The 14,199-nt window shown below is 40.4% G+C and overlaps 1 protein-coding gene across 1 annotated transcript in view; it reads left to right on the top strand.

The window, feature by feature from the left end:
- RASEF (RAS and EF-hand domain containing) overlaps nucleotides 1–13,569 on the top strand; it is a 77,304-nt gene extending 63,735 nt beyond the window's left edge. Inside the window, exons 15-17 of the mRNA XM_023213426.2 lie at nucleotides 118–237; nucleotides 2,668–2,744; nucleotides 10,371–13,569. Of these exons, the coding sequence (XP_023069194.1) occupies nucleotides 118–237; nucleotides 2,668–2,744; nucleotides 10,371–10,476 (303 nt within the window). The 3' untranslated portion in view covers nucleotides 10,477–13,569. The remainder of the gene's footprint in view (nucleotides 1–117; nucleotides 238–2,667; nucleotides 2,745–10,370) is intronic.
- Nucleotides 13,570–14,199: the final 630 nt, after the last annotated feature.

Below are 14,199 nucleotides of genomic sequence, written 5' to 3'. Positions count from 1 at the left end.
TAGGATTTGGCACAAAGGGGGCAAAGGGAAAATGGTAATTGCTGTTGCTGTTGTTCTGTGGTCAGCGTAATGTGTCCACTGTTTGATGTGTGCCCCATTTTTCTTTCTTCCTGGTAGGATGCAGCCCATGAGACTGTTGCCATCATGTTGGTAGGAAACAAGGCTGACGTTCGTGACACTGCTGCTGCAGAGGGACAAAAATGTGTCCCAGGGCACTTTGGAGAGAAACTGGCCATGGTAAGAGTGAGGAAGCCTCAGAGTTGGAAGAGAACATAGGGGTTTGATGGCTTTGAAGTCAGTGACCTTTCACTTTTGTCTACCTTTGCTTGAGAGGTCCTTTGACAAACCTCCCCCATCTGAGGCGTCTGTCCTTCACACAGGCAGAACTGCCATGACTCCCACCTCTTTTATGCCAAGGATTAAGTCCCTTCGGAAAGTAAAATAATCGCATAATCATTTTCTCCCACTGAGTATCATTGACAAAAAGGAACCTAAATAATCCCATCATCTTCCTCCTCCCTCTCAACTAGTTCCTAGAAACCTTCTCTAGTCCTGGAATCCAAGTAAAGGAAGAAAATGATGTCCTGTTTTAAAAAGATGGCTTCGGTTTCAGAGGGTTATAATGCCCAAGGTACAAGATGGTACAGTGTCTCACCTGTGTGGAAGGGAATTGGAAGACTTCTTCTCTCAGATTTATGTCTAGTTGATATGAAAAATCATTCCCATATACAAATGCAGATGCATTTTGGGGTATGCATTTGTATACAGGAATAAACTCATTCCTTTCAGATTGTTGTCATGGGCAGTGTTTATTCTCCCATCAGTGTCATCTGTCATCATGTCAGAATGCTACCTGGCTCTCTTCTGACCTGTCTTACCCATACAAGTACTTAGATGCACTTTGGGGCAAATAAATTCATATTGCAGCAGTCTGATGTGATGTTGATAGTGTTGTCTGTTGTCAGCACCAGGAAAGAACTACTCTGTAGCATATGTATGTGAACTTCAAAAGGAAGTTTCAGTTTTAATATTTTAAGCTGGAATAATCGTTCTTGTTTTAAAATTTAGAACTGCACACCAAATGTGATAAATGTCAAAACTAGGCAATGAAATGCAGAGATTCATTCAATCCGTTTTTATTGGTATCCACCATGTAAAAAAAACACTTCATTATGTGTTGGGCCAAGAGCAGAGAACACAGCAAACAGTCCTTGCCCTCGTATTCTTTACTATCTGAGGGAGACAGATGTTAAGCTCATGAAATCCACATGCTAGACACGGTCCCACACAGCCACTTTGAGATCTAGTTCTTCTTGGCTGCCTGCCAGCTTTATTCCCTCTCCACGATTTCCCAGAGTTCCCAAAGTTTGCTTTTTTATGCATCTTGTGACCTCCACAGTCCCGCATCCTCAAAGGCAGTCCAGTTGCACCCCATATCGCCCTGGATGTAGAGGTCAGCACCAGCACTGACGGTTTCTACTGGAAATGCATTTGCTTTGTGGTGTTTGCAGATTTTCTATGGATCTGTGGGCTCGTGGGTAAAGTTCCCATGTGGCATTTTTCCCCATTTCCTGGCTTTTCTCATTCTCTCTGTTCTAGAGCAAGTGTCACCTTCTTTCCTTGTCCCACACAGGACTGTTTAACCCACACCCAGGCCCACAACACTTAGTTCTCCTTTATTAAGAGAAAACGTCTCCAGCTGGTCAGATAAAGACACACAAAAATAACTTGAGCAATTATAATTGTGGCAGTTGCTGTGCAGGAGGATCACAGAGTGCTCAGAAAGTTTATGATGGGAAGTCCTAATACAGACTTTTCAGGATTAGGAACGACTGAATCTTAACTTAAGGCAGCATTACCTAAAAGTCCCAAAAGTAGGTAGGTGTCAGCCTGGTGGAGGGTGGAGGGAACCTAGGTGATGGGAAGAACAGGTACAAAGGTCCCGAGGTGCGAAGGCTTTGCAGACACTGGAGAATTGGAGGAAGGCAGAGGAAACTGCAGCTCTGTGAATGAGGGGGGATAAGTGAGGTGGAAGGTGAAGCTCGGAGCTTGCCTGGGGCCACGGGAAGCTGGGCCTCATTGGCCATGGAAAAGCATTTGTACATTATCTAAAGAGGAACAGGAGGCATTGAAAGATTTGAAGCAGGAGAGTGACATGATAGCATATGCACTATGGCTGGGAGGTTGCATAATAGAAGACTAGAGCGTGTCCTTTGGTTTCAGCAAACATGGAGGCTGCTGGATCCAGGAAGGAAAAGTTAGCGGGAAGGAGGGTGTGTTAGCTGCTGGCCAAGAGGAAACAGACTCTTGATGGGCATTTAAATCCTGAGTGGTTATCCTGAACTCATTTTTACCTGTCTCAGAATATTTGATAAAGAACTTGTGGTAGCTTGTGTTTTGACTGTTGGAAATAAAAACCTTAAAACATGAAATGTTCTATTTTTTAAATGTAAAGTAAAAATCCTCCAACTAGGAACTGTTCCTGGAGTAACTATGCGTAAATCATTTTCTTTTTAAGTACCGGAACTCTGAATTCAGTTTCTTAGCTATTAGTTACTCTTAGCATGCTCAGTAGGAACATATTTTTATTTTACTGATTTTAAAAGCTAAAATTTCAGGAAACTCAGTACAGGGCTTCATTTAATTGTGTATATTTCTTTTCTACAGACGTACGGGGCATTGTTCTGTGAAACAAGTGCCAAAGATGGTTCTAACGTAGTGGAAGCTGTTCTGCACCTTGCTCGGTAACGTTTGGGAAAATGGATGTAGGACTGAATTTTCGCTTGTTGCATATGTCACATTTCTTGTCCAGAATGTGCAGATAGAATATATGTGGGAAAACACTCTCTTATCTTTCAGTCATGGTGGGAGAAATAAATATGTGGATATTATAAAAATTGGCAACGTTGCTGTGAACACTGGCAAAATATCTTTGCTGCCAAACAAAAGAGATGCATCTGAGGTGTCGTTGACATTTCTGAAAAATGTCACCACAAAGTTAATAGTTGACTTGTATGAATCATTTCCAGGAACCAGATTTTATACACAAGGGACTGTTATGAATACAACTGTCAATTATGATATTTCCCTGGGCTAAAAGGGGGAAAAAACAAAGCAAATTGTATGTCATGCAAGTTAGAAACACTTTGTCAGAATTATTACCTAGGTAATTATTAAACTAAGGCAATAGTGTTAATAATAAATAACATTTGGGATGTACAATAGAATGAAAATGGCATCATTAAATAACTTGAATATAAATGTATGTAGTTCAATCCTTGAAGTAATTCTTAGGAAATAACATTATACATTAGATTTTTCCCTTCTACCTAGTTTTCTGTCATAAATGAAAAGATTATTCTTTACTTGCCTAAGGGGATTAAATATCAAAAAAGGAAAAAAATCAAAATGTACATTACAAAATTCAGAGCAATCATCTTTAATTGCAGATAAAGTTAAAATATAACTTTAGGTATGTCATTCTTTTTCTGATTATTTGTAAGGTTTTATAAGAATCTTAATTTTAGTATGATAATTGGCCTCTTCTGCTGGTGAACATTGATAGTTAAAATACTTTGCAATATTTTTAATGCTGTTTTTCAATTAATGACTTGGGGCCGGGTGCAGTGGCCCACACCTGTAATTCCAGCAGATCCCATTGGTTTCAGCAATATGGAGGCTGCTGGACCCAGGAAGGAAAAGTTAGCGGGAAGGAGGACGTGCTAGTTGCTGGCCAAGAGGAAACAGATTCTTGATGGACATTTAATTCCTGAGTGATTATTTTTATCATTTTTATGAGAGGCAAGGCAGGAGGATCACTTGAACCCAGGAGTTTGAAACTTACCTGGGCAACATAGTGAGACCTTGTCTCTATTAAAAAGAATATATATATATATATATATATATACACACACACACACACACACACACGTACACACACACACACTATATATATGCACACAAACATACACACTCACACATATACACATTAATGACTTGCCATTTAGAGTGCTTAATAAAATAGAGTTCTATTAATAGAATGTTTGGACTAGGGCCACGTGATAAACTATTGCCCTCACTTAAGAGAATCAGGATATGGACTTTGGGTGTCCTGCTTGGCATGAATTTGTGGCAGGCTTGGCAGACACCCTGTATTCACACTCAGAGTCTTTGAACATTTCCCTCTTTGACATCAGTCCAGGAAAGATAGCCACCTCCCCCTGCAACACTGGAAATCATTTTTGTTTCAAGCAAAAACACTGCTAACCTTGAATGTGCCCTAGCACATTTTTTCCTTTTGCAGTAGGCTGTTTTGTGCATCTCTGTAAAGGAATACCCGAGACTGCAATTTATAAAGAAAATAGGTTTAATTGGCTCATGGGTTCTGCAGTCTTTACAGGAAGCTTAGTGCTGGCATCCGCTTGGCTTCTGGTGAGATCTCAGGGAGCGGTTACTCCTGGTGGAAGGTGAAGGGGAGCCAGCGTGTCATATGACGATGGAGTGAGGAGTGGGGAGGGGCTACACTCTTTTAAACAACCAGATCTCCTGTGAACTCAGAGCAAGAACTCACTCATCACAAGGGATGGAGCTATGCCTTTCATGAGAGATCCACCAGCTTGATTCAATACCTCCCACGAGGCCCCACCTCTAACACTGAAGGTCAGATTTCCACATGAGATTTGGAGGGGACAAACCTCCAAACCATTTCATCTTTTAAAAGAAAAAAAAAAAGCAAATATTTGAACACCCATACATTCAACTAAATCAGATGGGGTTTCTTGGGATTTTTTGTTTGTTCGTTTGTTTTTGGCTGTGAATAGTAGGAGAATCTTGGGCTAATATCACATTCGTGAAAAAAGAGTCAGAGTAAAACTTTTATCTGTCGCGTTGAATAACAGATTCCACGCACTTGTGGGTACACAGGGAACACCAGCTGTTTGGCCAAACAAGCTACATTCAGTAAAGAGGGGAGTGTTCAGTAAAATGCAGAATTTGACTTCACTAAAGATCAAATAACTGTTGAATTGTCAGGTTTTTACTTTTCAAACGGTTGTGTTGGTGTTTCATTCATATGTTGCTGAGAACTGCTGGATGGAAGTGATCTAGTTGCTGGGGCAGATGGCGGCAGGGAAGGATCTGCAGGTCTCTGGAGCATCCCTGGGATGCCTTAGCCTTGGTCAACGGAGCACTGTATTGCTGCTCCCATGCAGCAGTAACGGATGCAGCGGGTCAAGCCTTGCATGTGGTTACTGGCTACTCCCCAGCATATTGGAGGATTATGGTATCTTGAGGCTCCAAGTCCCTTCTTAAATCTATTTCTAAATAGCTATGAGGTCTTGAACAAGTCCCTGTCTTTCTTTTGGCAACTCTAATCTGTAATGAGGGAGGGGGCTGAAGAAAATGACCTCCAAGGTCCTTTCTAATTCTAACAGTCTGTGACTCTGTATTTGACAGCCTGTACTCCACTGAATATCTTAATCACTGTTTAATGCTCAATTGTCTTATGGGGTCGTATTAAAGTTAAACGGTTCCAAAGTGCCCCGGTGAAGAATCGATCTCTTTATTATGTCATAAAGATGGGAGAGGCTGTAAGTTTCCTTTGACTTTCTCCCCATCTGCTCCTATGAGGCATGTTGGGTCAGCCAGGTGTTGGCCCTGCTTACAGTGAAGCTTGGACACCAGCTTGTGTGTGTTTACTTAAAACAACTGGTATGCAAAAGCATTTTGATAACTAGGTTATTTCAGCTGCATTATGGACAGTTTATATTTATTTTAAAAAGCTTTAGACAAGTAAAGAAATCAGATAAGTTTCTTGAAAATCATTTCTCATAGAGGTTTTTGTTTTACTGTTATTGCATTATGGCCTGGCTTTGGGCTTCTCGTGATGTTAGTGATGTGTTAAATATAAAAATTATAAATAAAGCAAACATATGAAGACTTCAATTGCTTTATACTTAGCCTTCAGATTTGCTTATCAAATTACCCAAACTTTAAATGGAAATGTTATAGTCTCCACAGGTAAAATTATCATTTGTTCAAGTTTTATAACCTTGGGAAATTTATGTATAATGCAAAACATGTATGTTCTCAATTTAGATTTCATAGGGTGAGATCATATAATGGCATAAAACTAGGAGAAGGTATGGGTTTGCACTGTCTGAAACAATTTAGTTTTAAAGGGAGGCCATAAATATTTGGTTAACAACCTGAACTACTCTGCATTTTCTTGGAAAATCTCTCAATCCCAGGAAGAGCTTCTCCTAGAAACACAGTTTCCGTGTAGTGCTGATAGGCCGTCGTTCATGACCATTGTCCCATTAGCAAGTAAATCTGCCATCACCAGAACCACAGGCTGTAAACATTTTGCAGTAGATTCAAGTTCAAGAGCCATTTAATTATCAATTGCCTGAAATTGGAGAAAATACAAAAAAAACTTAGGCTGATGTATCAGTTCAGCATCAGAGCTGAGCCCATTGGGTGTAAATCTGTCCATAAGACTGAGCCATTTAAACTGCAGTCGTTAAGCATATGGTAGATTTTGGTGAACCCTAATTGTCCCAGCCTTAAATCTGTTTCAGATGTTTGGAATTGTATCTTTATAATTTCCTTAAAGTGGAGCATGCCTGCATTTTTGGCTGAAGGCCAGATGAAAGTGTGGGTATATACTTTCCCCCTTAATATTTGCTTTCAGGTTCAATAATGTCTGCATTATGGGCACTGAGCATGTGCATAGTCCCATGCTATGTTCAATAGAGACATCAAGGGATTAAAAGACTGGCCTTGCAATTTAACATTACAGAAAAAAAAATGACAATATATGACCAGGCAGCCATATGGTACGTAGCTGATAGAGGCCATTGGATCTGCAAGAAGAGAGAGATGTGAATTGTTCAGTGAAGAGGCTATGGTTATTGTACCCATTTTACAGATGAGGAAATTGGAAATTAGAATACTTAATCAGCTTGCTCAGTGACACAGCTAGTAAGTGGCAGCGTGAGGACTCTTCACCAACCTGGATCACTGGCTTGCTGCTTAAATGTTGGTAATCAGGGTCTCCGGCTGTCCTCTCTTTCTTTTTGCTCTCTGTCTGCCTAATGTCTTCCATCCACACAGCTTCTGGAACCATCTGGTAACTTCCAGTTTTTGTACTTTTTAACCCCCCACCTCTTTAAAATTCCATAGGCCTAGAGTGAACTCCCCACTGGAAGCCCCACAGCCATGGTGACTCTGCGTATCCAAATCCTAGTGTGTTCATGTGGCTTTAAACGTGTCCCTCAATCTGCATTCCCTTTCTCAGGAGTCTACCAAAATTACAATTAAACAATAGTCACCTGGAGTCAGTCTTGATTCCTTTTCTCTCTTGCTTCACCCCTTGCCTCCAGTGGCTTCTGAAGGTCATCTTTCAGTCTCTTGTAAATCCATGCGTTTTTCTCGCTTTCTCCCTTTTTCTGCTTTGGTTCAGGCCTCAAAATTCCCTACCTGGGCTAGTGCAAGAATTTCTGCCTCAGAGTTTCTCTAATATCAGTTTATCCTCTACCATGTAATCAGGTAATCTTTATAAATAAAGATCCAGTTAATATTTACTTTCTTGCATCCAACCCCACATTGGTGTCCTATAGACAACACAGAGTCCCAGCTCCTTAGCATATGGCTGATAGCCCATCACAGCCTGATACAGTTTGACTGTGTCCCCACCCAAATCTCAACTTGAATTGTATCTCTCAGAATTCCCATGTGTTGTGGGAAGGACCCCGGCGGGAGGTAATTGAATCATGGGGGCCGGTCTTTCCTCTGCTATTCTCGTGATAGTGAGTAAGTCTCACGAGATCTGATGGGATTATCCCGGGTTTCCACTTTTGCTTCTCCCTCATTTTTCTCTTGCTGCTGCCATGTAAGAAGTGCCTTTTGCTTCCCTCCATGATGCTGAGGCCTCCCCAGCCATGTGGAACTCTTAAGTCGAATTAAACCTCTTTTCGTTCCCAGTTTCGGGTGTTTTTATCAGCAGCGTGAAAACAAACGAATACACACCCTGACCTCAGCTACCTTTCTGGTTGAATTTCTATCTCTTTTTCCCAAATGAATGATAATCTGTAGACACAGCAAACTTCATCCAATCATGGCCAAGCTCCTTTATGCCTCTGCCTTTCTGCATGCCGTTCCCTGCGCCTGGAGTCTCCTTTTCTATTCTTTCAAAAGCTCTCTCCAGTATCAAAAGTCTCTATGAAGCCCCATCTCTGTGAAGCCCACAACCCATCTGTGAGCACAGAGTGCATCCATGCATCTGTGGTAGCTACTGTCTCAGGACCGTGAGATTATTTATTTAGACATCTGACTCTCCCTCAACGCTCACTAGCTGAAGGTCCCAGAGCCTGGCGTAAGTTGGGCATTTGTTCAATGACAGAATGACCAAGATTTTGCATTTGGAAGTTGTGTTAATTTTCCGTTGTCCTTGTAACAAACTCCCACAGATGTAGAGGCTTACATAATGCAAATTTATTATCTGACAATTTTGGAGGTCAGCGGCCTGAAATGAGTCTTCCGGGGTGTTTGGGTTTGAATTGTGTCTCCTCCTCCTTCTTCTGAGTCTCTGTTGCCTCATCTGTGAGGTGAGAATAGTACTACTCACCCATCTCCTGTTGGGTGTGTGTGTGTTTGGGGTATATATCAAATATGAAAAACATGTATGTTGCATTTACCAGCTGGCCTACAGCTAGAACGAGTTTATTTTTTTCCCTGCTGAGATGTCTTCTTTCCAACTGACAGTGCGGTGGTTTTCAAAAGGTAGGATTTATCGGCACCTTCTGCAGCTATGCTGGCCAGTTTGGTAGCCACTAGCCACTCACAATGTGGCTAATCCAATTCAGATGTGCTGTATGCAATCAATATAGACTGGATTTTGAAGGCCTTCGACACATTATCTCATTAATAGTGTTTTTATTGACCACATGCCGGAATTACCATATTTTTGCTATACTGGGTTAAATAAAATATATTAATAAAATTAATTTTACCTATTTCTTTTTACCTTTTAAAAATCTGGCTACTAAGTAATTCAAACTGACATGTATGGATCCCATTGTATTTCTGTTGAGCATTGTGGCTCTGCTGGAGACACACAGACTCCTAGTAGTTTCAGTTAAGTGCTTCATCATAAACCATCCCAAAATGTAGTTGCCCAAAACAACAACCAAATTTTATTTCTCACAATTGGCAAAGGTGGCTGGATCTCAGCCAGAAAGTTTCTCGACTGCTCTTGTGTGGGTATCTCCTATGTTTGCAGTCAGATGGCCACCAGGGCTGTGGCTCGGGCTGGATGTCAGCCACTAGGGTGCTTCTCCTTGTGGCTTCACTCCATGTGGCATCTCAGTCCCCAGGGCCACTCCGGTGGCCTCTCTCCATTGAGGAACCCTGGACTTCTTGAACCCTAGACTTCAAAAGGGGTAACGGTTGATGCAGCCCCGCATTATAAACACTTGGGCTTAGAAGTCACAGAATACCATTTCCTCCATATTCTATTGGTCAAAGCAGGTAGAGAACCAGCTCTGACCAAGAGGGTAGGGAGGCAAACCTTCACCTCTTGATGGGAGAGGCATCAGGCACTGACAAGGAAGGGCAGAATTATTTGGGGCCATCTTGGGGAGGCACTCATCTCGCCCACAGAGATAGCCATTCAGCTTGTCTAAGGTGAGACTTCTGGTCTTCATATTTCACAAGCATGCCCAGCGGCTGCACCTGGAAGGATACTTCCCTAGGGGGTTTTCATAACATCTTGGAGAGTAAGACTTTTTTTTGTGAGTCTTGCCTCTAGCAGTTAATACTGGAAGAAACTTATAATGACAGAAAAGGATGGTGGTAAATCCATTGTAACCTCCGTGATCATGTGTAATTAAAGCATGGTTATAAAATCACCATTGCTTTTGTTAAGCTCAGCAAGCATTACCTGAAGCTGGAAACCAGGTTCCAGAGTGTTAAGGAGCAAGCTGTGTGTATCGCAGGTTCTGCAGCATCCTGAAACCTTGGAGACAGTGAGGGGAGGAGGGTGTGTGTGTGTGTGTGTGTGTGTGGCCTGGCGCTCAGAAAACAGGTGCTAGAGCCAGCCTGTGTGGTTTGAATCCCACTTCTGTAGTCATGTGACCTAAGGGAACTGTCTTAACCTCTGTTTGCCCTCATTTCCTCACATACAAAATGGGGCACAGCAAATTTATATGGTTCTTATGAAGATTAAGTCAACACCTATAAAGCATTTAAAACAATGTCTAGAAGGCCGTGCAGACGCTCAACATGACTATTTTTATTTCTACAGAACCATCTGTGGCTTAGTTTTTATACCTCAGTAATCCTGTCTCTCTCTCTCTCTCTCTCTCTCTCAGAGAAGTGAAAAAGAGAACTGACAAGGATGACAGCAAATCCATTACCAATATCACCGGGACCAATTCCAAAAAGTCACCACAGATGAAGAATTGTTGCAATGGCTAAATCCAAACACCCTTGACCTGTGAAGTCTTCATTTCCAGAATATTGAATTTGTGTGACTTATTTGGCTGTTAACAGAGAGGCACATCCTACTGACACTGTCATATGGAGAGTTACAGTGCAGGAAACTTGAACCCTGCTCTCAGGTCCCTCTGGAACTTTGGCTCTTCTTTGTTTTGTCTCAGTGGGTGATTTGGGCCCTCTGGTTAAATAGACTAGTCATGTCCTTACAGGTCTTAAAAGATAACATGTAAATGTTTTCTAAAATGGTAAAAAAAAAAAAAAAAAAAAAATTCACATGCTCAGATCAAAGCTGTAGAGGAAATTGACATAATTAGATTCATGTGGTAGCTGAATTGGGTTACCCACAAAGTCAGCATTTAAATATTTGATATTACAGTTCTAGTAAGAAGGGGTTCTCATCCTAGGTTTGCTGTTAACTGGCCTTGTGATCTTGAACATGTCACTAGCCCGTGTCGGATCTGTTTCTTCATCTGTAAAATGCGCAGGTTGCCCTCAAAGGCCTTGCAGCCCTTGGCACCTCAGATTCTGTAGGAAGCAGTAGGAAGGAGAGTGTGGTGGCCCACAGCTAATAATAAGAACTGTGGTTATTCCTCCTTTTTAAATATTGGAGTATTGATTTTTCTCACTTCTGAAATAAGGACAGAATTTAATTGAGAAAAAAATGGAAACAAACATCTAATTTTTATGTATAAAGAAACATGCTTGAGACAAAAATAGTTGTATATAAAAGAGGATATTTCATAATCTCAGAATAGTTACAAAGCCCATTGTTTAAATTTGGTGTTAAAAATTGTAATGAAGACATGTAAAGCCACATACTGCTGAAAGCACAATGCCCGGGAAAGTTGTTACTCTTCACTTAAGGGAGTGGTTGCCAGGGGCTGAGAAAGGGAGGACAGGGTATGTGGTTTCTTTGAGGGATGATGAGAATGTTCTGGAATTCGAATAGGAGTAATAGTTGCATAACTGTTTGAATATACTAGGAACCACTGAATTGTATACTTTGAAAGGGTGAATTTTATGGTTGTGAATTATCTCACTAAAAAAAATACTAGTACTTAGAGTGATTTAACATTTTGCAAAATGAAAATATCCCTGCTGATTTCAAACCTTCCCATGGTTTAGAAGCATAACCTGTAATGTAATCCAAGTCCCCTAACTCCCTAGTTGCTAACATTAACTTCCTTAAGTAATAATCAATGAAAGAAATACTATGTATGGTTTTGAAATAATGTCTATAAAAGAGGAATTGCCATTAGGAAAGGTGAGTCAGGGTCCTTTGTTTAATGTGACTAGTCCCTCATCATCACCAATGACCTGGTTGGGCCTACTCTCCTTCCAGAATCTGCATTGCTTCCCGGACCTCCCCACTGAGATGTCTCTAAGAGCCAAAGGAGTCAACACCTGAGCCTAGGGTGGGGCTACAACACCGAATTCTAATTTACCTTGCTTCATCTAGGTCCAGGCCCCAAGTCGCTTCCTGAAGGAACTTAAAAAAATAGCTGTTATTTATTGTATTATATAAGCTAAAAACATTTATTTTTGATGAATCAAAACAATTCCATGTAGCAATATTTTTTCTGTTCACGATGTTTGTGATAGAACCTTATATTCCGCAAGCGTCGGTTTTTTAAAAAACGGGAATTGACCAGATATGTTACAGGCAAAGATTATAAATAGCTACAACATCATTTAACTTTTATAAACATACCTTCTCCCTATTGAAGGTATCTGATATTTTTGCTGGAAAGTTGGATCTATCCTCAGCAACTCTGCCATGAATTCCTGTTTCCTGGTTCCAGAAAAAGAAAAGATTACATTTCTAATCATAAAGAATGTCTTGCGTATGGGAAATTTTCCAAAATAAGGGGGGTATTATTTATGTGGCACGACGAAGCAAAAGTTTTGCCATGGCTGTTTGTCTTAGTGGCATCTTTTGATGAGATTGATGAGATTGGATCTGACATAGATGCTGATATATGGGACACATGTTTAGGTTTTGGTGCAGTTGCACAAAACTGTGTTAGTTTATATGTTACTGTGTTGCCTTTATTTATTCTCTCCAAAGTGTCTCTTTTTATTTGTTTTACAATCTGTAAAAGAGTATACCTGTAATACAGAAGTATTTTCATAGTCTTTATCTCTGGATTGTCCCATCAGCGTACCCCACGTTGATGAGATTATACCAGTGCCTTTGATCGTCAACCAATCGTCTTTAACTATTTGAGCCCTGATAAATATTTTGGTAACATAATCCAAATTAGAGACTTAGAGCTCTGGTTAGCAATCATGTTTAAAGAGAAGCTTCTTAATGTATGCTGCAGTGCTGGGAGATCCTGATTTTTACCGGCGTTTTGATTTCATGAAGGTGTTCTCAAATTTAAAGCACATTTTCAGTAAGAACAAAAATATTTAATGTTTTTATCTTAGACTTAGTACATTTGCATATTACTGTTGAAGTTATTCACCTTGTCCCTGTTTTTCTTTAAGAGCTTTTAAAATCACAGTTATACTATAGTCCTTTATGAAATGTATCATGATACATTGTAAAATATTTTAATTTTATTATGGAAAATAATGTTGGATAAGGAGATGTTTTTCACTGTTAACTTTTAGCCCATGCATTTTCATAATTTATTTTTTTCGCTTGCTGCTTTATATGACATATGTGACATTTGATTATTTAATACTTCATGTGATTTGCATAAACCCAAGTTGCACAGCCCTCCTGCTGAAGATAAAATTGAGGTTAAAGATAAAGATTTATTTTCATATTTGTACAGTGATCGGCTTCAGAGTGATGGTTTTTGTGGGCTTTTATTGTATGTGTGTGTAAGAAATTTCATATGTATATATTAAGTAGACCTCTGAGTATTGAATAATTATTTTATGATTTTGATTTATATGGTTTACATTTTCATTGTGTGGGCCATATTTCGTTTATACTGTTTATTTCTCTTCAAACCATTAATAATTATAAAAATAAAGTGTAATTTTTATAGCAATGCAAATGTCTAAGGAACTACAAATATTTTCTACATTGTAAATTCAATAAAACTTGCTTCCTTTGGCCTTTTGACTGTTTCCTTCAACTTTACTGCAGATATCCCTGAAGTAATTTTAATTCTAGGATGTGTCTGCCTGAAACCATACCTCTAAAACACTTGCCTTTTCTGGCCATGGTGAGCCGAGTTTTGAGAGAGAAGAATGCACGCCTGGTGTTCAGTGCTGTGGCACAGACAAGTCATCCTGGCCAACGGGGCAGCAGGTAGACCAGCCTGGGGCAGGACAGCCAGGAATAGTGAGGCTTTTGTAGAAGAATGTCAGTGCTCTGGCCATCCTGATGTCCTCTGAGGAGTTAGACCTTTTCTCTGATTCTCACCCCTTTCTTTCTACCCGCATATTCCCGTGCACCCCAGTAGGCTGAGGCTACCTGCCCTCACTCCTGTAGTACCTTTTTAAAATTTGTCAACATCCTTGTTGCCCTTATACTTATTACATAGACAGATGCCCCCTGCCCTTAGCCACTTTGTCTCCTACCACCTCCCTTCTGTTGTGTGCAGTGCTTGATACTTTAATCGTCCTAATTGTTGAATGGATGGTCAAAGAATTAACTAGTTAAATAAGGTAGGCTTTGCAAAGAGTGTCTGCCAACACCCCTACCACCACCAACACACACACATAGACACACATACATGATGA

The sequence above is a fragment of the Piliocolobus tephrosceles genome, chromosome 14 (assembly GCF_002776525.5).
Source record: "Piliocolobus tephrosceles isolate RC106 chromosome 14, ASM277652v3, whole genome shotgun sequence".
NCBI classification, from domain to species: Eukaryota; Metazoa; Chordata; class Mammalia; order Primates; family Cercopithecidae; genus Piliocolobus; species Piliocolobus tephrosceles.
Note: the sequence above shows the minus strand (reverse complement) of the source record. Positions and strands in the feature narration are given on the sequence as shown.